At 34.0% G+C, this 23471-nt stretch overlaps 1 protein-coding gene and 1 long non-coding RNA gene across 6 annotated transcripts in view; one reads left to right on the forward strand and one right to left on the reverse strand.

Moving 5' to 3' along the window:
- The window catches only part of LOC138857878 (uncharacterized), a 51542-nt gene that overhangs the window by 20945 nt on the left and 7126 nt on the right, over window positions 1-23471 (forward strand). The gene's annotated exons all lie outside the window — the stretch shown is intronic.
- The window catches only part of LOC106620616 (peroxidasin), an 82820-nt gene continuing 61458 nt past the window's right edge, over window positions 2110-23471 (reverse strand). For 2 of the 5 annotated variants that reach the window (XM_036358924.2, XM_070111899.1), the window contains one exon: window positions 19530-21929. In XM_036358924.2, the coding sequence (XP_036214817.2) occupies window positions 19586-21929 (2344 nt within the window). In that variant the 3' untranslated portion in view covers window positions 19530-19585. Of the gene's footprint in view, window positions 2527-2580; window positions 2698-2750; window positions 3374-7732; window positions 7752-12199; window positions 12376-19529; window positions 21930-23471 lie in introns of those variants that run through there. The other 3 variants (XM_014239163.3, XM_070111901.1, XM_070111900.1) reach the window with 3 other exon arrangements.

Here is a 23471-nt window from a genome sequence, read left to right on the forward strand (position 1 = left end):
TTTTTTTTTGAAAGTGTAGTGTCGTCGATGCGCACACATACGTCTATTTCATCATGCCTTACCGTAAATAACTTACAGGGAGAGTACAGAGAACACGAAATGTAATTAATATGAATTATAAATTCGAATTTTTTTGAAATTTATTTTTGTGAATTGTTTTCTACAACTTTCTTCAGATTTTGTTCAAATTCTTCACAAAATTTTATCACTATTAATATCGTTAATAAAGTGCATTTTTTATTGGTCGAATTTCGACCACTGGCGAGCGTATACATAAATTACGCCCACAATATGCCATTATTCGAAAAATTTTAAAATGCCATAATTACGCACTAAATTAGAATATAAACCTGAAACTTGGTACAGGAAATTGCAATAGAAAGGGGCACTGCACGCACCCATGTTTTTGTTTTCGAGCTTTTGAAGCTGTGCGATTTTTATTACCATATGCACGCCAACACAGTTTCAAACAAAGAGTTAATGCATACATTCTTTTGTAGCATTTTAAAAAGTAGGAATACGAGTATACCCGAAATAAACGAATTGAAAGCTCATTATAAAATGTATAATCAAAATTTACAAACTAGAAAGCAGTGCACTTTTTACGTATTTTATATATTATACATTTTCAGCTTAACCAAGAAACACATATGTATGTATGGTAACTACTTATATTGGCAATACACACGCAATGAAACAAATAAAATGGTGTAGAAAAGTATTACAAACAGATAATTTAACATGTTTGAAGATTGGCTGAAGCTAAACTATCCTTAAGAAATACAAAAGTTTCCATACAAGAACTTGATTTTGATCGGTCAGTTTGTATGTCGTCTGCATAACGCTTTCCTTTCATCGGCAAACGCATTTGTCCGAAAAGGTAGAAGCCGCACGGTGCCATATCAGGTGAATACGGGGAGTGGTTGATTGTTAAAATGTGATTTTTGGTCAAATAATCGGCCACAAGCGTCGATCGATGAGATGGCGCACTATCGTGCACAAACGTTAACTTCCATCTCTCGCGATATTCGGGCTGAACATGTCGAATACCTCGCACCAAACGCTTCAAAACTCCAAGGTAGAATACCGCATTAACGTTTTGGCTGGATGGAACAAATTCTTTGTGGACAATACCTTTGGAATCATAAAAACAATACGCATTGTCTTCACTTTTGACTTCTCCAGGCGCGATTTTTTGGGTTTTGGCTCGTCCGGCGCTTCCATTCAGCACTCTGGCGTTTCGTTTTGGGATCATATTGTAAACACTACGTTTCGTCACCAGTCACAATCTTTTAAAGGAAGTTCGAGTTTTTTTTGCCTCTTCATCAAACCTTCGAATGTTGAATTCTGAGCAATTTTTGGTCGTCAGTCAATTTGTGCGGAACAAACCGTGCACACACCTTTTGTAAGGCCAAATGTTCGGTCAAAATGCGATAAATCGCTGTTTTGGAGATGTTCATTCCATGAATTTCAATGATGATTTCAGCTGATTTTTTATAAATTCACGCACAGTTTCGATGGAGTTTTTGGTGATCACGGATTTTGGTTGGCCCACATGTTCATCGTCATTTATGTCCTCACGACCACTTTGAAAACGTTGAAACCACTCGTGCACTCTTCTACGGGATAGGCAATCATCGCCAGAAACTTGTTTCATTAATTGAAACGTTTCGGTAAAAGTTTTACCAATTTTAAAACAAAATTTAATGTTGGCTCTTTGTTCGAAGTTCATTTTTGCACCGATGACAAAAAACATACTGACACTTAAAACGCAATAGCTTCACTTCCAATAGATGATATGTCATGAAATTTTTACTGGAAGTCGATAAAGGATATCATATTCTAACGCACTAGTCGACATATAGATGGCGCCACTAGAGTTTACTTTGTTACTTTTTTACTGTTTACTTTGGAACGCACCTTGTACAGACAGACAAACGGACATAGCTAAATCGGTTCAGCTCGTCACACTGATCACTTATATACATAAACACATATTTTATAGGGTCTCCGATGTTTCGTTCTGGGTGTTACAAGCTTTGTGGTTAATTTAATATCCTCTATTAGGGTATAATATTAAATTTAAAAATTAAAATATATTAGCACATATGCAATTCTCAAGTTATGCACAACATTAACATAACAACAAGACAATGATTGTATTGTATTTACAATAACGACTTTTTAAAATAAAAAATATAACTTTTTAAAAAAAACATTATACCAAATATGTTTGTGGTCTTTAATTAACATCATTGAGGACTCTATTGTTCAATCAACCTCCAGCTTTCGGAAACTTCCTATAACTCCACCATCAATGTCGCTAATAATCTTTATTGATGGGCTGTTACAGTCTTTAGTTAATTCAATGCACATTTCATCAAGGGCTAATATAGAAGCTCGTTTTTGAAGAAGTTTCAATTTAAAGTCCTTTATAATATCTGCCATAGGAATGCTACCCCCATATTCTTTTGGAAGGATTTCAGGTTTAACTCTCTCTTTCAATGCATCCACCGATTTGTGTATCTTTAAAGAAATATAATTAGTGCGAATTACACATCAATATACATTAGAACTTACAGTTATACGGTTTTTTAGTTTTTCGCTAAGTAATGATACTCCTAATTCGATAATACGGTTCGCAAAATGTGGTATATTAACAAAATGTGTTGCTTTATGACGCATTGGAGTAGAGTTCTATAAATAGAACTCAATGAAATTTCATACTTAGTTAATTAACATTTACTTACTTGTATACATTTAACCATATTTCTTAAATCTGAAAGAGACCAAAGACTTGCAAAACCCATATTTATCCCACTTTCATCGTTAACATATACATAGCCAGCCACTTGTGACGGTTCATCATCTAATAAACCTTCACATATCAATGAGTGCACACGCGCCATCTGAGCAGAAGTGTATTTATATGGATCAAAATTTTTTGCCACCGATAGTATTATTTGTCTGCCCTTATCATCCCTCTGTGGCAGGGGTACTAGGTACCCGTTATTGAAAATTTCGTTGATATTTGGATCCAAAATATCTAGATTTGAAAACCATTGTGGGAATAATTGACGTATAGTTAAATACCGTTCAAGCATTTCACATGCTTCCGAAACAGAGAACTTTTTTGTTCTTAAAAATCGTAGTAAGAAAAGGGAATCTGTACGACACTTTTTGATTCGCGGGTGCTTCGATATCCATTCACGAAACTGATGTAGGGCTTGGTGGCGTATATTATCATCTTCGTGCAGTTCTGCTCTTGCGATTAATTTCAGCGCTGGACTTAAAGAACATAAATAAGGATCAACAAATTCAGAAGATTCATATTCGGTAGCTTCGGATTTGTGCTTTGTTTCGGCTTCCAACACTGGAAAATGATATAAAATTATTTAGATATTGCAGTTATACCTGTATATAAAAAAAAATCTACTATAGTAAACTAGGTTATAGTAAAATAATATCTAAAATCTTAATTTCAAACTTACATACCTTAGCTAAGTTCGGATGCAACCAAACATTTTATAATGTTGCAATTTACAAAACTCAAATTCTTGTAACTATTTTAAGGTTTAAGGAAGGGCAATATTCGGGTGTAACCGAACATTTTATACTTTCGCAATTTGCAAGGATCAAAGGTGGGAAAATACTTTTCGGTAAACGATAAAACTTGCGTAAGAATTTAACATTCGTTATTCGATGCAACGTGAAAGGATTACAATCAATTTTCGTATCTTATTAACTTATGTTTTATTTATTATGGGTCGTAGACCCACTTATTATACATTTGGATAACTTAAAAGTAATAAATGTGACGCAAATTCAATGAAAGAGAATAAATTTAGTTTATTTGGGTAACCTATGAGGGAAAGGCCAACAAAATAATCGAAAGTCATTATATTAGAAATACAAGGTTTAGAACAAGATCTAGGCCAATTTCACCGCTAGGAGAAAACCAGGACTGATTGCATTAAGTTTTGTCATTACTCAAGTGTACTCGATTTCCAAGTGATTTTAGGCTAACTCACACACTGACCGATATATTCATCATAAAGTCTGATAGAATACCGAAAATTATGATATATTATATATGTAGATTATGGGTGTTGGTTTAGTGCGTGGACCGATTGCACATATTTTCGGAATTAAGCTTTAGTATATCCAATATTATACGTTCACTTAATTTTAATAAGCCATCTTACTAATATACAAATATATAAGCTATAAATTCAAACGGTGAGCGTTACAAGTGCTCATTGTCCAATTTTGGCACTGGCTCGTATGAAGCCCGTCCGTACCATCTTGGGTGTAAAATTTAATGTCTATGATATGTTTACTTAGTGAGATATCGCACTCCTAGTAGTTTTCAATATAACGAATATATGAGTGAGTGCACTTGGTTATCATCTGATTCACAGTGTATGAAGAGGTTCTACAGAGATGTGTTCTTAGTAAGTGTGGTTAATATAACTGTAGACACTTGTGAGATATGTACATTAAGCCTATTAGGACGAGCTGGCTTTTTAGCAATGTTTAGCTCCAAGATGCCTCTCTCTAATTCGACCCCCTGTGCCAAACTAAAGTTTTGTATCTTAATGTCGAGCTCAGCTTTTAACACTTTATAAGTAACTGCATTGTGTGGCAATGGCTTATACCAAGTTTCATGAAGACATCTTAATTTTGACTTAAATTATCGCTTGCACGGACGACAGACACTCAGAATTCAACTCGTCTTGTAATTTTGATAATTTTGAGAGTATAAAAATGTTTCGTGTTAATATAATATTGATATTTTCTTGAAATTGTAAATAATACATGGTATACAAAACCAAAATTAACAAAATTCAATATTTAGAAAAGTCAACCGGAGGGGTGGTAATCATTAAATTAGGGTTATTGCGGCTAGACCGACATCTGTTTCGATCATAATAGGTATCATTTTATAAATATTAGAGCATGGGGAAGGTCTGAACTGATTTAAATTAAACTAAATTATGCTTGAAAAAATATTCACAAACAAAGTAAGCCATAGGTACTGAGATGTTACAATTAAAGGGCAAGGTTGAAATGGTAACTGCAAACGCAGTTAATTGTCTTAGTTCAGTATAAATAACCTAATATAGTTTTTACAACTAATAAAATATTTTGTTGGAATATCGCTTCATTGGGCTTATTTTTTTATCGACACTTCTTCATTTATGATCCTATCCGATTATGCTTTGGTATTGGCTGGGATATTCAAACGTAAATTTGTCCATAACATAGGTGGGGACGGAGAGTAGACTTATGATGTTATTGAAAATAACTTATAAAGTATATATATTGCTAAAGAATTTTTGTTTAGCCTATCTAATGGAATTTTTTTAAGTTAAGTGCTCATGACACTTAAAGCTTAATTTATTATCAGAATATATATCAATGAATTTACTCACAAAGAGAACACCGAATACGAAATGAAGTTATCTTAGTGCTTCGGTTCTAGCTGTTGAAGTGATTTTATTTTCCAAGTGAAGTACTGCTGTGGAAAGACGTATTATATTATGTGTACAACATGGAAAGTATTTTCAGCTTTTCTTTGACGATTTTCGGGGTAAATTTATCGTCGGTATATTAAAAACGATATGTGAGCAAAGGTGACAGCGATTTCTGCAAAGTCGGTCAGTTTTTATTCAATGGGTGTTACAGAAGAGTGAGTAATACCATTTATACGTTGAAAGTTAGAAGAAGATGAAACATATCATATAAAAATGTTATCACTTCTTTTTCTTTTAGTAGCCTTAACACCTCTCTTACAGTACGAAAGATTTGGAACTCATAAGGTCTGACAAACTTTAACAACCGTTGACCAGACTTTATGCGAGCACATTTACTCACCAATCACGAAGCAGTATACATTAAATATGTTTAGCCATGAATGAGAAATGGCATATAATTTAATTTTAGGGCCAAGAATTCAGCGAATTTCAGGGTATTGCGAAACAATTCACCATTCATTATCGTAAATGGATTACAATCAAATTTGATATTCCATTAAGTTTTTTATAGGTCAAAGACTCATTTAGTTTTATTATTATATTATACTTCACGTCAATCTTCTTTAAATGAGATGTATGTGATATAAACTGAACGGCAGAAGTTAAATTTAATATAATGAGTTGGTGTGATAACATCAACCTGAGGATCACAATTCATTATATTAGGGATATAAGGTTTGGACCAAAGTCTAGACCAATTCCATTCATATGTCCACACAGTTTTAAGAAAACTTGTTCATTTAATTTTATTAAAGAATCACACATTTTGTCAGGTGGAAAGCCGGACATATTTTCAAGCAATTTTATAAATATATACATAATAATAACCGCAAACCAATGAGTGCGGAGTTAGCCGAGCCATGAAAGACAAGAGATCTAAAACTACTCAGCTATAAAAACAAAAATTTCAACAGCTATGATTTAATTTAGTAAAAAAAACGTCTTTTTAATTTTAGAAAGTGAGTCACACAAATAAAATGTGCAGGAATGAGAACTAAAATCATGACATATGCGGCGGAATGGTTTGTTCAGTTCAAAACTTCGCCGAAAAGCGAACCGGAATATTAAATTCAATTTCAGACAAGAGAAAAGAAATGCAAACTGTTCCATTCAGGATTTTTTATTAAGATTATTATGCCAAGCATTTCCTTACGACTAGTAAGTGTAGGTAGAATTATCAGTTTTAAACGACTAGCGTATAGAGTTAGACTTAACCTAGAATCCCATCGGAAATGCCTTAAGGCGAAATTAAAATTTGATTTTAACATGCTCTATCTGGTAACTAGGGTTTCGTACCACAGAACGATATTCCAATATAGGCCTAACCAAACTTATAAAAAGAGTTTTAGTAACATACGGATCTCTAAAGCTTTAGGCGAACGTTTAACAAAGAAAAGAAAATCTTTAGCTTTCAAAACCAATATTTAAGGCTCTTCCTTCGGAATATAAACCCGCCCAGTCCCCATATAACGGTTTTGTTAAAAATTTAAATATATATGTATGTATATAACCCTATAACTATCTCGATTAGTTTTAGGTGTTACATACTACCGTTAGGTGAACAAAACTATTATACTCTGTAGAAACATGTGGCTAGGTTGTAACCAGTAGTGTGTCTCGGATATACATCAAGTTTTTCTAATGATTATCGTCCGTCATTGTGAAAGAAAGACATCGTTCAAGGTAATTTGTATGACTGATGTTATGTCGATAAAGTGGCAACACTTCAAGCTCTTAAGCTGTAATTTTTTGGCTGTGAACTTTTGTGTTTTTATTTTACAAAATTCTTCAATTTTAATTGATTTTTTTACTGATTTGATACAATTTTTAGTAATTTAACTCTGAGTTGCAAGATAAGTATTAAATGCCCTTAAGTTTTGTGCAGTATAAAAAAGTTTAAACTTTTGAATTTTTGGTGCCGAGTCAGCTTTTTGTTTCATTTTGTTTTATTTTATTCTATTTTCTCTCTTTATTTATCTCATTTACTTCTTTATTCACAGCTGTGTTGCGTTTAGCTTATTATTTGTTACAGTGCTTCTAAAACTGCTCGCTATATTGCTTTTTAAAACTGTCTTGGTTTTAAACTTTGATAAAAAAATTGCTATTATTTTTGCGTTCTTAATTGAATTTATTATTATTAATATTTTATCAACACACTAATTTATTATATATCTATTAAATTTTTTTCTACTTACTCTTTTATTTGATCTTCATTCTTGTTGTTTATTATGTCTTGTAACTTCCCCAATTGTAACATTAAAGACGAGTCAGATCGCTACGTTTACCCATAATAAATGTGCTGGACTGGACGGCTTTCCCATATTTAATGTGCTGGACTGACAGGTAAAATCTTAGATTCTATTCTCGACTGTTAGAGATTGCGTTGGTCCTGTTTAAATTGTAGATCTATTGAAATCGATCTATTTAAAGTTTATAGGGCGACATGCAATGGCTTTAACGAAATCCGTCGAGATCTTGTAACCCTCACTGAAAAATTTAGGCACTATGAAAAATTGTTCAAATCTTTTAAGTGCCTGAATGATTCTCACGAATCCTCTAAACCTGCTCCTAAGCGTAAACGTGCTTTCGATGAAGTAACACTTAGTTCTTCTGTACAGAAAAGAACGTCTTCTCCCAATGACCTAATAAATCTCTCTTCTCCTTGACCTCAAGGTGATAAGCCGTCAACTTCCAAAGAGCTCAATTCCCCAATATCTATCTAATAGTAATAAGTGTCTCACAATTCCAGAGGCCCCCCTAATAACTTAGTAGCATCAGTTAATAATTTGATAGTTATTCCACCTAAAAAGTCTATATTTATTTCGAGACTTGCCAAAGATACCTTGGTCGAGGACATTAAATCTTACGAAAATGTCTCGTTTAAAAATCGATGATATCAATATCCGTAAATTTTACTTGAATTATGATAGAAGTATATCGTCGTTTAAAATAGACGTATCTCTAGAAACACGCGAATTTAAACCTAAACTTAGAAGTCAAACTGAGGAAAACATTGTTAAATTACCAAAAGCAACCACCGATATAAAAAACTGATTGGTAGAAATTCGCTAAGCATTTATTATCAAAATGTTAGAGGTCTTAATACAAAATTAGCTGACTTGTATTTGAACAGTTCCAATTTTAATTTCCATATAATTGGATTTACAGAAACTTGGTTAAAACCTCACATTTTTGATAATGAGATTTTAAACAGCGAATTTCAAATTTTTAGATGTGATCGACTGAACAGAATCGGTGGAGGTGTTCTATTTGCCGTGCATTCCTCTATCCCATCTGAAAATGTTCTTGTTCCAGGGACCGACTCATTTGAATTTAAACGTATTAGAGTATACGTTAATAGTTGCTTTATTTATTTAACCCTATCTTATATACCACCCCATTCGGACTTATCTGTATACATGCAGCATGCTTCTTTAATAAATAGTGCTACCTCGATGGCAAATAATGCAGATTCAATAATTGTATTAGGTGATTTCAATTTACCGTGTGCATCGTGGAAACCTTTCGATGACTATATCGTGCCGATTTGCAATCGGTCATGTTTTAATGAGTTTTTCGAAAAAATGTCCGAGTTGGGTCTGAACCAAATTAATTTGATTCCGAATAAGTTTGGTAAATGCTTAGATTTAGTATACGTTGATACCTCTTCAAAGTGTTCCGTTATTCAGAGTAATCCTCTTGTTCTACCAGAGGACTCATATCATCCTGCTTTGGAAATATCTGTCGAAATCTCAGGCAATGTAAGGGATAATAATCATCAAGCTTCGTGCTTAGCAAAAGCTAATTCTAAAAAGTTAAATACAGAACTTTCTACAATGACATGGCCTAATTATAATGGTGAATTTAGTGTCTCTGATTTTAATAACATTATTACCAAATTATTTGAAAAGTATGTTCCAATAGTAATTGTTAAAAAAAGTAAAAGTATAAGTCCGTGGTTTTCGAAATATATATTGAAAAATATATATAAATTGAAAAACAGAAAAACTCGAGCCTTTAAATATATTAAAAAAACTGGTTCACTTGTCGACTATTCTAAATATTCTGTATTGCGTCGACAATATTTTGACCTACACAAAATATGTTATAATAATTACTTAAATAAAGTAAAAAAGAATGTTGTAAGTAATCCAAAATCGTTTTATGATTTCGTCAACTCCAAACGCAGGATTTCCAAATTTCCGTCCGCGATGAAATACAAATCTATCATTTCAAGTGAAAATGATATTATATCCAATATGTTTGCAGAATTTTTCAAGTCAAACTACTGTAATAATTCTTCCAAAACTGTTTCTTATTACCACGTGCTGTGTTCGAATACTTTAATTAACGCTCCAATTATTTCTGAAGAAGACGTCCTTTTTAATTTAAATAAGTTAAAACCATATTTTAGTTATGGCCCAGACATGATATCCTCATGCTTCCTAAAAAATGGTGCCAAATATATTTACTTGCCTTTGACAAGGATATTTAATTCCTCTCTTAAACACGGTATATTTCCTTCAATATGGCAACAGTCATTTATAATTCCTTTGCATAAAAGTGGATTTAGATCCAACATTGAAAACTATAGAGGTATCGCAAAACTATCAGTTATACCTAAACTTTTTGAAGCTATCATCACTGACCATATAACCTTTTCGATTTCTCCGTTAATTTCCTCATCTCAGCATGGATTTCGTAAAGGGAATTCGACTATAACAAACTTGCTTGAATTTGTAAAGCATATACCATTGGGTTTTAGGGAACATAAGCATACGGATGTTATATACACAGACTTTAGCAAAGCTTTCGATAAAGTAAATCTCTCGATTCTCATATATAAATTTGATTTGCTGGGCTTTCAGCCAAGATTTCGTCAAAGCTTATCTTCCTATCTTTATAATAGAACATAACGAGTGATATTTGAGGATACACCTTCAGATACAATTAATGTTTCTTCAGGTCTTCCGTAAGGTAGCCATCTTGGCCCGATTCTGTTCTTGTTGTTTATTAACGATATCTCTTCAGTAATAGAATTCTCAAAAATTTTATTATACGCTGACGACGTAAAGCTTTTAAAATCATACACTTCAACTGAAAAAAGGTGTCTGTTGCTGTCTGACTTAAACAATTTGGTTGCATGGTGTGATAGAAATGATTTGCCATTAAATCTCAATAAATGTAAGATGATGTGCTTTTCCCGTAGATCTGTGCACCACTCTTCTTATGTAATAAAACACCATACGAGTTTTTAACTATGTTGATTTGGGAGTTAATATGGACCCTAAGCTTAATTTTAGTCTTCATATTGATACCATGGTCTTGAAAGCAAAAGCTGTCCTCAGTTTTGTTAAACGTTGGTCTAAAGAATTTAGAGATCCGTATATTACTAAAACACTTTATACAACTTTGGTTAGACCTATATTGGAATATGGCTCGGTTGTATGGAACCCTAGCTACCAGATCCATTCTGACAAGTTAGAGTCTGTTCAAAAACAATTTTTACTTTTCGCCTTAGCGCATTTCCGATGGGATTCTAGAGTAAGTCCACCTCCATACACTAGTCGTTTAAAACTTATTAATCTACCTACACTTTCTAGTCGTAGGGAAATGCTTGGCATAATATTCTTGGTGAAAATTTTGAATGGAACAGTTTGCAGTTCTTTTCTCCTGATTGAAATTATATTTAATATCCCGGTTCGCCTTTCGAGGCAGTTTAGACCTTTACTGCTAAAATCCTGTAGATCAAATTTTGAACTAAACGTGCCATTCCGCCGTATATGCACATTTGACTTATCTGACTCACTTTTCAAAATTAAAAATACTTTATTGTTTTCTCTTAATAAATGAAAATGTAACAATTTATTATATTGTAACTTTAAATCTTGGCTGTTGAAATTTTTGTTTCTGTAGCTGGGCAGTTTTAGATCTCAACACTTAAAAAACTCTCTTGCCTTTTCTGACTCGGCTAATTCCGCACGTATGCGGATTGCGCCCCTAGCGTCGGTTGGCGGGAGGAGGGTAATCGTTGGGTTATTATTATTATTTATATTTTCTTCAAAATGGGTTATTTTTCTTTAACAGGAAATTTATTTTTATGACAGTGACCGGATTTTTAGATACATATATAATATTACCAATAATTCCAAACATAATTTTTATATTGTATCATCACATTCAAAATTTACTCACATAATACCAACCAATGTTTAGTATTTTTTTATTATAGATTTTGTAAGTTGGCAATGAATGCATTCACTTTCACTTAACGCCAAAAAGTGTGTCATTCAATACTTCACATGTTTACACTACATTTACATGCGCTTGCAATGTTTTTGTAATTATACTAAATGGTTACCAATATATACATAAATTTCAATATAAATTTAGAGTTTGGTAGCATGTACATGTTTGTAAATATAAAGAATGTAAATGTAATAAAATAGTGTAGTTTTGAAGTGCCATAAAGTATTATAAATTTGGTAGCGGAAATTATGCGTGTATTCATGGTTGTGAGATGTTAAGATGTAGACTGTGTAGTAAGCGATTAATTCAAATCACTTTTACTAATACCTTATTAAATACCTATTTATCAGATATATTTATAATATAAGAATGCAATCAACTTTACTTAGAAAAAGTTAATTAGGTAAACTCACTTATTATGTAATAATTTTGGTAGATTTATAACCAACGCTTATTTTCGGGTTTAAGAGGACAACACTGTTGTTTAAATAGCAATCCAAATGAAACTAAAGTCTCTTTTTGACTTTAAATTTGTTTGAACATTATATGTACATAGTTATCTTAGTGTTAGTTCATATACAAACTTAAAAGTTTTTATGTCGGGTATATATATTACCAAATTCACATTCTTTATATACTGATGGATTCACCTTAGTTCACATGTATATATGTTATAATAATTGTTGTATCTCTGCAACTAAAATCCGTCAATAATATCATGTTTGTATTCCATATGCGTGAACTTACATAGTTTTCACATACACTTTTATAATAATTTGACTTAATTTGCTTGGTAATAACAGATACGCAGCAAAGCAAACAAGTAATCTTTTCTATGATTTATTTTACAAATAAATGGCAAACATATTTGAGTTTTAAATAAGTTTTTTAGAAACATATGTAGCATAACCTATTATCATTTCGTGCGAGACGGGGTGCATTCCCAATACGACGGAAGGTCATATAAACAATATACAAGTAGACATTATTTTACCCTGAACAGGGTATGTTAAGTTTGCCACGATATTTGTAACACCCAAAAGGAAACGTCGCAGACCCTAAACAGAATATATATAAACGATCAGCGCGAACAGTTGAAACATGTCCGTCTGTCTGTATACACGCGAACTAGTCCCTCAATTTTGGAAAAATAAATCATGGATTCTGCATCACGATAATGCACCATCTCACACATCAATGCTTATTCGAGATTTTTTTGGCCAAAAACAAACCCGTAATCATGCCTTAACCACCGTATTCATCAGATTTGGCTCCCAGTGACTTTTTTGTATTCCCAAAACTAAAGAAACCAATGAAAGGAAAGGGTTATGCCGCAATTGATGAGATCAAGTCAGAATCGAAGAAAGAGCTGATGGCCATACCGAAAAGCGCATTTCAGAATTGCTTCGACGATTGGAAAAAGCGTTGGCACAAGTGTATTATATCTAAGGGGGACTACTTTGAAAGGATTAAAATAGATATTGCTTAATTAATACATACTTTCCAAAAAATTTAAAATCCACCTTTTCCTTTGAACACACCTCGTATGCTACTTGGTTTTAGTATAAGCGTATTTTGAATATGTTTTCTTCTTATTTAAGTTTTTTAGGTTTTTAACAAATGTTATATGTAATTTTCCCGTTGCAGAAATTATTATTCGTATTTTTTAAATTCCATTTTGATTCCAAATATTTTTAATTTCTTGGGCGAGTTCGGTGTATTTTTCTATGTATTTGCTGTGTATGTTATGAATCTTAGGTATGCTTATTACTATCAGTTGTGTATATATTTTCCTCCTTATCTGTTGCATGGCATTGTCCTGTTTGTATATGTGGTTTTATCAGAGTATAATTTGAAGTTTTCGTTTTCAAGTTGTTTGTGTTGTCGATTGGTAGTATGGTGTTGTGGTAAATACTACGTGTGACTGTGTGTTTCTGCAAGTATTGGACATTTCCGGGTGTAGATAGATTTTTACTAATGTGCTTATAATAATTTCTAGTCGCTATCATAAAACCCTATCTTTCTATTATTTTAATTTATTAGGAAGAATTTATGCAAATATAATATTAAGCCTAAGTGCTAAGAAGGCAAGCTACTGACTCCGAAAAACCAATACCTTTACTTACTGATGTGTTAGATTCAACTATCCAGGAATCAGAGTAGTAATTTTTTTAATTAAAGGGTTAGTATATAGTGTTGAGTTTCTATCATACATTAATCATTTATACTTCCCAACTTTTGTGCACCTAACGTATGTTAGAGGACGGACACTTAAAACTCTTAGGGATAATGTAGAAACCTTCCTGTACCTCAGATGTCTCGAGCGCTCGAGTCGCACACTAGGAGCGTAGAGTTTAACTTAAATCAAATTTTTATCGAAACTGTATTTTTTGACCTGGTTGACACGAATCCAGCGGATCTACTGAACTGATTTGCTTAAAATTTTATTTAAAGGTTTAGTAATGAATTAGCACGAATTACAACCATCATTGTCCTTCGCTATTTAACAAAATTATAACACAATGGCAAAAACAGGCCGAAAACTGAAAAATAGCTCTACTTGTTTATTTATTAATATTTTTTTACAGTTGTAGTTCGTGCGATAGCCATTTCAAAATGAAGTATGTTTCGTTTATTTCAGATCATCCAAAATCGAGGAATGTGTCAACCACTACTCAAAATGGCTACTTCAGTCGGCTGAAGTCGGGGATCCAACGGATCTTGACCAAAATGGTCGAATTTTATTTTATACTTCATATGATGTACCATAACATGTATAAAAACCCATAATGTCCGATACAAATTGTGCGAATCGGACTTTTTTCCATAAGAAAGTCATTTCTACCTGGCTCCCCATTAATCGAGACAAATATTGTAAAAAGTATATATTTTAATGACACGACCACTAAATACCTTAAATTGAAAAAATATAAGGTGTTATAACTTAGTCACAAATTATTGTGGTTAAACATTTTGATAAGTAGGTATCTCCCTTCTCTCTATTAGAAATATACATGTCTTATAAGAACAGAAACTAGTTGATACCAAAGGAAAATTTCTTCCCAAATGGGCAAATAGGTAAAGTCGAATAATAACCCTATCCACCCCCATATAACGGTAAAGCTTAAAACTACCAAAAGTACTATAACTCTCTAATATAAACTTCATAAGCATTGTAAATAAACTGCTGCAAAACAAACACTAATTGAGATATGGATATCAAACCTCACGCGAACATAAAAAATGTTGTACAAATCCAGGCAAAAATGTTTAGCGATTCGGTTTGCGCGCGGTATAAATGCCAGGTTAAATTTCTATAGCCTTATATTGGGCATAATACAAGATATCTTCACAAATTTATCTCTGATATAACGTAGTGTTCTGTCAGAAATGTTTGAAATAGACCACATTATTTTTATACTATATAAAGTAAGGTATATAATGGCTAGGGATAGTATTGGCTCCATGTTATCCTTTTTAGACATATGGAAATACTGTAATAAATGGAGGTGCTGTTTTAATTTCTTTAAGAACCGGAAGTCTTAATATTAGGTATATGGGGTCTAGCGGAAATATTGACCCGATTTTATCCATTTCTGAAAAATGGGTACAGTTTTATCAGATATATACTCTCTCTGAATTTTGTTAATATATCTTACATATTGCCCGATATTTTCGGTAAAATGTCATCTATAGGAACTGAAAGCTTCGGTATGTGAGGACTTTAAATGTTATGGTCCGCTTTCAACAATATGTTAACTACTAATTTTGGTGGATGGTGGAGCAGAAGCTGAAATGTGTGTTTTCGTCTGAACAAGAGGGCTGATCCAATTGTGATCACTGTGTTAATAGTACAGCTCTCTACGACTAAATTTAGCCATGTCCGCACGTTCCATTTCCGGCTATTCTACAGTCGATTGCTTAGTCGATACATGAGTAACAACAGCGATACTGCCTCCACAGTAAATCAGTACGGTGTTTTACAAGAGGAGAAAGTAGAAATCTTATTACATGTTAGCTTAGACCTAGGAATTTGGAAGAAAAAAAGTATGATTTCCGAAAACCGAACCGAAACATATGCGTAAATATACAAGGCTGCAACCTTGCTCCAAAGGATTTAAAATTGAAGTCCACCGTAGACAACATTGCAGCCGTATTTAATTGAAATTTTATGAGTTGGGATGTAGAAAAATACAAAATACGCTGCATTGTAACTAATAATGGACAAAACATGGTAAATTCTGCAGTTTATTTGGTTGAAAAATCTGGCGATTTGCCATGTTTTGTCCATTATTAGTTACAATATAGCGTATTTTGTATTTTTCTACATCCCAACTCCACAAAACTGTATCACACATTTGCAATGAATGCATATAGTATCTTTTTTGTTAATTTTTTCGAAATGTTCCCAAAATTTTGATATGGGCGTCATTTTCTTAAAAAGTGTAAGCCTTTGTGTGCAAAATTTGCAACGAGTAAATACTTGTACAATGTACTCGATACCTACCAAGTATTTGTGCACACGTATCAAAGTACAAGAATACTCGGTTTTAGTAAAAGATATCGAGTATTTACTTTGAAATACTGGTATCGGAACATCCCAAGAACATCCCTGCTCCCAAAGCTTCAGGCGGGGTACTATCGTTATATTTGGCTTAGCTTGATGGGACGCAATTGCTTCTTTAAATTAAGAGTTTAGCCGTATGGGAGCAGATAATAGTAGATAATTCCTTGAGAATCCACCAAGATCAATGCAAAATATTCCTGATCGCTAACCCTGGCTTGGCCACCGTTTGCGTCGGCACACCGCGATCCAACCATAACAATTTTCGCTCGAAATTGACATACCTAAGTGACCCAATTTTATTCACAATCCGCTTCTGAAATGTATCAATTTTGTTGCGATTGCAACAATTCTCTCCATGAAGTTTTTCTTTGCCTTAGCCACTTCCTCGTCATTGAGTGGCTGACTGAAGGCCAGAATAATCTACTTCTCGTAAAAGAAAAGATAGCCCTTTTGACTGGTTAATGAAAAGTCCCACTTTGATGTTTCGCTAGATCACAGAGCGTGCGGTGAAATTTGCCGCTTGCTATTACAACAATTTAATACGCATCGGCTATTGGTTTCAGTAATTGTCGTTATGAGAACCGAGGTCTTGTTAAACCCCTCTTCGATATCAAAGCAGGCTTATTGTACCACTTCCCTGTTCATAGAGGCATCCTCGATTTTTGGAAACAAACAATACTGCGCAGTGTTCGTAGATCTACCAGTTCAGTACGCATGTTGGTTTAGATGTAATGGATTTTGTTCCAGGGCAGTTCTATAAAAAGAAGGAAGACTAATCTAATCAGCTTGTGGGATTTTGTCAGTAGGTAGACCTTTCATGCCACTTTAGGTATGGAGAACTATTGCAGTTTTCAACTTGTTTGAAATATAAGCTAGCGCTAAGCAGTCTCTCAGTAGATTTACTGACCATCACAGGCTGAAAAAATTTCCGTCTGCTCCTGCCGTCTTATATTTAGTAATAGCGCTGATTTCCCAATGTAAATGGTAAATATTTTCCTTCCCATCCTCCAATCCGTAGGTTATGTGGATAGTTAGTTCGATCATCAAGTAATCCTTTTTATTACTAAGTTTCGTTCTGCCTTAAATCTATTGTTATTTCCAGAACCTGTCGTTTTACTTTTTCTGTTGGAACCTCAGTCGACTCTCTGAGGAACTAGGACGATATTAAGATTACATCCCCCACTTTACTTATAGCTTGCACAAAATCGAGGTCTAGGGTAAAAGTTCTGAAAGTCAGAAAAACTATGTCTTTAAAGGCCAACGATTTCTGAATAAAGGATGCTCCCAAGTTATCTGGCATCTGAAGCACCAAACATTTCCATTGGTCAGTATGTGTCTTCCCAGCCTTGTTGACAATTAACAGTTGTCCCAATGTGATATAGACCCTTGAAAAATAAAGAGGGGGTTGCAACTTTTGAGCACCTCGTACATAATGGCTAGTAAGGAGGGAAAAAATCAGGTTCCATGGCCTCAATATAATCGTTTTTATGAAGTACCGTAATCCTGATACTTTTATGGGCATCTCGGACATCGGACGGTGTCTCGGGTGGGACACTGCTTGGGCAACGAAATCGTCTCCATTAAAGGTAGTACAAAAGCCCCAGCAGCGGATAACAAGTGAGTGGGAGTAGGCAGAAACCAGCCGACTGGTAATGTAGGTAGGGATGACTTGTGATGTGGAATCGCAAGCACCAACAGAGGAGCCTCTGCTCGATTCAGAGGTGATTTCGTGACCTCATCGGCCTCGGAAGAAAGCAGACGATGACAGCAAGAAAACTGAAGTCGGATGTCGTATGGCAGCCAAGATTGTAGGGCGCAACGTAGACATGCAGACTGTTTAGGAATCTATGCTGCATTCCAGCACACTTGAGTGAGATGAAGACTACAGAGCTGCCAAGTCGACTCGTTTGCTTCGGACGTTGTGAGTGTTGGCGGCGGATCATCGATCGACGAATCCCTCTTCAGTTTTAAGCGATTGTTCAAACAGGATCGAGCCTGGAGTGCTGCTGGTGTGGAATTCTAACTTCTGGAGACAAAAATGAAGGCTGAAGATACTTCAGACTAAAATTCAGCACACAAACTGCAGCACCTGACGCCTGTTATGATGGAAGACGACGCAGAGAGCTAATGCCACAATTGGCTAGGACGCGAATTTATGACTCACCGTCTGGGTAAGACTCACAATAGAAGTAAGCCGCTTTTTGATTGTATTGGTAGCAAAAACCTATTTTCTGTAACGAAGAAAACTCCCCTACTTGTGTAGCGTCGAGCAGGGAAGAAGTCCTTGACTTCACCTTTGTATCAAAGGAAACAGCACCTGATCCCCTGATCTACGAATAAAGAGTTTTTGAATAACCATGTTTTGCTCACACTCTAAACTTAAGTGTGGAAACTTGATTAAAATTAAATGACGTTAAAGATGTAATTTCTAAAGTAAGACTTATCGTTAATTGTATAACTTTCCAAATTAAGGAAACGAAAAGTTCAATACGAGCTTTTTTAGCTTTGATAGCAACAGTTACTTTAGGAATTTAAAAACAATTTGAGTACCATAGTGGCATTGCTACCATACTTGATTCAAGCGTGTACAATTTTTGAAGATGTTATAATTTTTGGAAACACCACAGCAAACGTGTTTTACTACAAAATAAGCAAAGAGAAAATATGGACGAAGTTATATTAAATTATAACTCTGTTACATATAAAATTTGGCACTTTTTGTTTTTTAACTAAAAATAATTTGGAATTTAAAGCTGGAGGTGCTTTCAAATACAAAGTATGTAGAAGTGAGTATCATCCTACAGTACTTTCCATAGCATCGAGTACTATCTCTGATACTTTAAAATGAGTACTAACATCGAGTACATAGTGGTGTCAAAACATATAAGGTGTCCGGACCTGGCACCAAATCATACCTTCCTGTGTCTGTCTATGGTGAGTGAGTTGCTGCTGAAAAATATAAACCCTTAATATACCATATACATACATTTGAGGTGGCTATTAAATAACTAGCTTTTTACAAGTCTTTATCAATATCATATGGTTTTGGTTGTTAAAAACGACAGAATGATGAACAAAACCTAAAATATCAGGTTTTCTGGGCAACACACAAGAGGGTGTCCAAAGAAAATATAGCTTATGACAATTGTATAAATAAACGAAATATTACTACACAATTTTTAAGAATTACATTTATTTATTCATGAAATTGTTGCGTCTTTGCAAATAAACATTAGTTTTCGAGATTTTGAACTCTTTTTTTATATTCTTCGAACTCATTTTGTAGTTTGTTAATAGTTTCCTGTAAACTATTTATACGTGATTGACGAGTTTCATTAAGATCCCAGGATTGCTCAAATGTATTTTTAAAAGAATGTAGTGACCTCTTCATTAGGGCATGGTCATTTAATAACTCTGATGCTTCTAGAAGAGTAGGTAAACTTTTACATGTTCCACAATCTTGCCAAAAATTTAAACTTATATCTGGCATATCAGTACATTTTTTAAAACCACCCTGTATTTTTGGTAAAAGAAAAACATTCGATGTAACTTCTTTTATATTATCACCATTATCACAAATTATACGTCCTAAATTTGCTTGTTTTATTTGATTTAGTTGCTGTGAAAGAAAAACGCCACTATTTTCGTAATAAAACCTGTCTCCGTCACGAAGTCTACGAAATTGTTCCACAAGCAAGCATTGGAATAAGGGTCCAACTTTTCCATCCTCAACTTGGTCTTCTAAAATACCACCAACCCAGACATCAATATTATCCGGGTGTCCATAAATCTCTTGAATTTTTTTACGCACATCAGCGCTTTTAATATAATTTTCCATGTCATCGAAAGTTGCTGCTATTGAAAGGTTGCAAAATTCTCTGTAAACATTGTAACCTGGCAGCCCATGATCTCTGCTGCGCTGAATATTAATAGCTGCTAAATCTAATGCAACTGCATGTGCAGTCTGAAATAATTTTTCAGTTAGTTCACTATTTAGATTTTCTTCGGGAGTTTTTAATTTAGCTGGAATTGAGAACATGCCTCGCATGAGAGGATCAACACCACCTTCATATGCAATTCGCCAAGGTGCAAAAAAAGCTTTGTGCAATGGTAAATGGCCTTGGGGTATGGGTTGGAAGGTAGAGTTAAGACGATGAAGTACTGGGTTTATGATAGTATGGCCGAAACGTAATGCGGCTGTGGCAAAAACATTAGCTATTGATGCATCTATATTAGGATCGTATCCTCTATATTCGCCCAACAATTTCATACCACTCTCACCGACAATTAAGGGTAACCAATATTTATAAGTAATATGTTGCATTTGGCCACCCACAATTTTACGCGCCTCTTGATATATAGTATCACCATCCCAATGTGGATTTATGTCGCGTAATTTTATAGCAATTCGATTATGCTCACGCATCCATATAGTGTGCATAGCTAGTAAGCCAATTTGTTCATTAACCCTTATATCGCCAGCGACGAAGCAGTTCATTGTATTTTCATTCAGATTTCTCCGACAATCCATACCATCCTGAGGTGCAGCGAAAGGTAACATATCTTTTTGTCCAGGAAATTGTACTCCTGTCCTTAGAAGTCCATCATCAGTTGTAAGATTTCGAAGTTCGACTGAGAAGTCATAGCTATAACCATAAACCTGAGATGCATCAATATAAGAAGTGAGTTGATTTATTTGCTCTCTATGCTGGACTCCATCAAAAAATATTGACGTCATACCGGAACCACAAACAGAGCTTGTTCGAATAACATCGATGCACCGGCGATTTTTTATGCGAGGATCTCCGGGAGGGACTTCAATAGGAAAGCAAGGAGGTGCATACTCACACGTTTTTTTACAATCTATTCCATCCCAACTTTCCGAACTTACTGATGGCAAAGCATGGTCCAAATCATGATCTAAAAATTGTCCCCACTGCATTACCATATGAGTAATTCGGTTATCTGGAGTTATTCGCTTGGTTCTAATAACAGAAGTTGAAATCAATCGAGAACTGGGTTTTAAAAAACCTCCGTATAATTTTTTTTTGGTCCAACCAACAGGGGTGTTGAAACCATTCTCATAAATTGGTTTCACATTTCGTTTAAATGCTGTAAGAGATGCTCCCCACCAAGGATTTTTTATATTATTACAAGTACCATCTATACTACGATATCTCGAGTGGTAGCACATGTCTGTGCAATTAGGCATTTCGCGATGTTCTACGCAACCTGAAAGCTCCGCCAATAAACGTAAGTGCTCGCGTGAAAGAAGGTCTTTAAACTCATAATTTTGACTTGACATACTAAGAGCATCCCCCTTTGCAATATGTTTTCTAATGTTTACAAGAGTTCGTTCATAAATCTCAGCAGCTCTAGCAAGTTGACGCGCTTCACCTTTAGGAAATCGGAACACTCGTAAGAGATCGGCATAGTTGGGGTTTCCATTTGAATTTCGATTACGTTTTGTAAAAAGTGCATCTATAGTGCTATTGATAGCCAAATCAATTTCCATCAAAGCCTCGTTAAAAGCTATTCGAACGTAATTGTCACCTGGTGATTTGCTCATACTGCCCCTATAATAAAAAAGTAAAGATTTGCTTAGAAAATAAATTTCAAAATGTTTTTTTTTTTAATTTGTTGGTAGTGAGCTTCATGGTTATAATTTGGATATTACAACAATTGTATTGTTAATTTTTTGAAATATATCGTGGTACAAATATTATATACATATGTAGGCATATGTATTTATAGTATATACATTATTTTATGTTGGCTTTGTGATTATAATTTGGACGTTATCATTGCCGGTATTTAAGTGACATAGGTATAAACATACTTATATTTATATGTCAACTACATACATATGTAAAGGGTCTACCAACAAGAACGACGTGATGTTAAAATGAAATAAAATACTCATATTTGGTTAAAATGTGTCCTGTTTGTTTTGTTATGCAGATAATTTTATGCCATTTATGATTTGGACAAAATGTCGGCTAAATGGTCATCATACAGAAAAAAAATCTGTAATGGAAAATCAACTACTCTCTCAGAACAGCCATTTATTATGGAGTTCATCTGTATCCGTACATTTTGATCACTGACACGATTACGAATTTCTCTAAAGAGCGATGGAATCTTTTGTGATGTCATGCCTCATAGTATCAATTTTCAATTAAAAATGATAAAAGAAACATGTATTAATTGAGAGATAATACGTTTAATTCCCCTAATTAAGTATTGAAAGTTTAAAAATCAGATGCTTTAATGTATCAAAAAGTCACAAAAAAAAGTTGGGCATCCCTTTACCCCTGAGTTATTCATTTAAGAGTGGTTTGCGACACCTAAAATTAATCGCAAAATACTTTTATCTATATGAAAATAGTCAGGGGAGAGAGATAAACTGAAACCCGGATGTTTGTCTCTCCATCCGTTTGCTGTGTTTGGGATAACTTGACTAAAAATTAATTTATCTTGATAAAACTTGAACACATGGTATGGTCAGGTATTGTGAATATCAGAAATCAGTTTTTCAGAATTTTTCAAACCACAGATGCCTCTTCTTATGCGATTCCTTGTACTAAATTACAGTTTTGTACTTTTTGTGGAGCTTAGTTGTTGCACTTTATAGGTTTTCGATTAATGACCGAATATCATTGGTTAATCTGTCAACCAAGAAATATGTGTACCAAGTTCCTCAATATATCTCATTTGTTACTCAAGTTGGAAGAATATCAATATTAACTAACCAGAAACGAGGTTTAGTTTGGGTTTGAAAATTTCCAAGAATCAAGCAAACTTAAATAAAAGCTGTTCCAGAACAATGACTTAAAAATACCAACTTTTATTGTGCAAGACCTGGGTTATGTACAGTTGTAGTAAATTTATCAACACACCTGCCAGCAGCTCCACTTTTAAGCTTATCTAATTTTTGAAATACGGAGTTGGCAAATCACAGATATACGAAATATTACATTAAAAAAAGCTTTTATACTCTCGCAACGTGTTTTTTTTTTAGCAAAAGCAACATTTATTACAACTGATCCAGCGGATTTTAAAATATAACATATTGCTAAAGAGCATAGTAGTTTTGTTCACCTAACGGTTGTTTGTGA

Source organism: Bactrocera oleae, chromosome 6, assembly GCF_042242935.1.
Source record: "Bactrocera oleae isolate idBacOlea1 chromosome 6, idBacOlea1, whole genome shotgun sequence".
Lineage (NCBI taxonomy): Eukaryota > Metazoa > Arthropoda > Insecta > Diptera > Tephritidae > Bactrocera > Bactrocera oleae.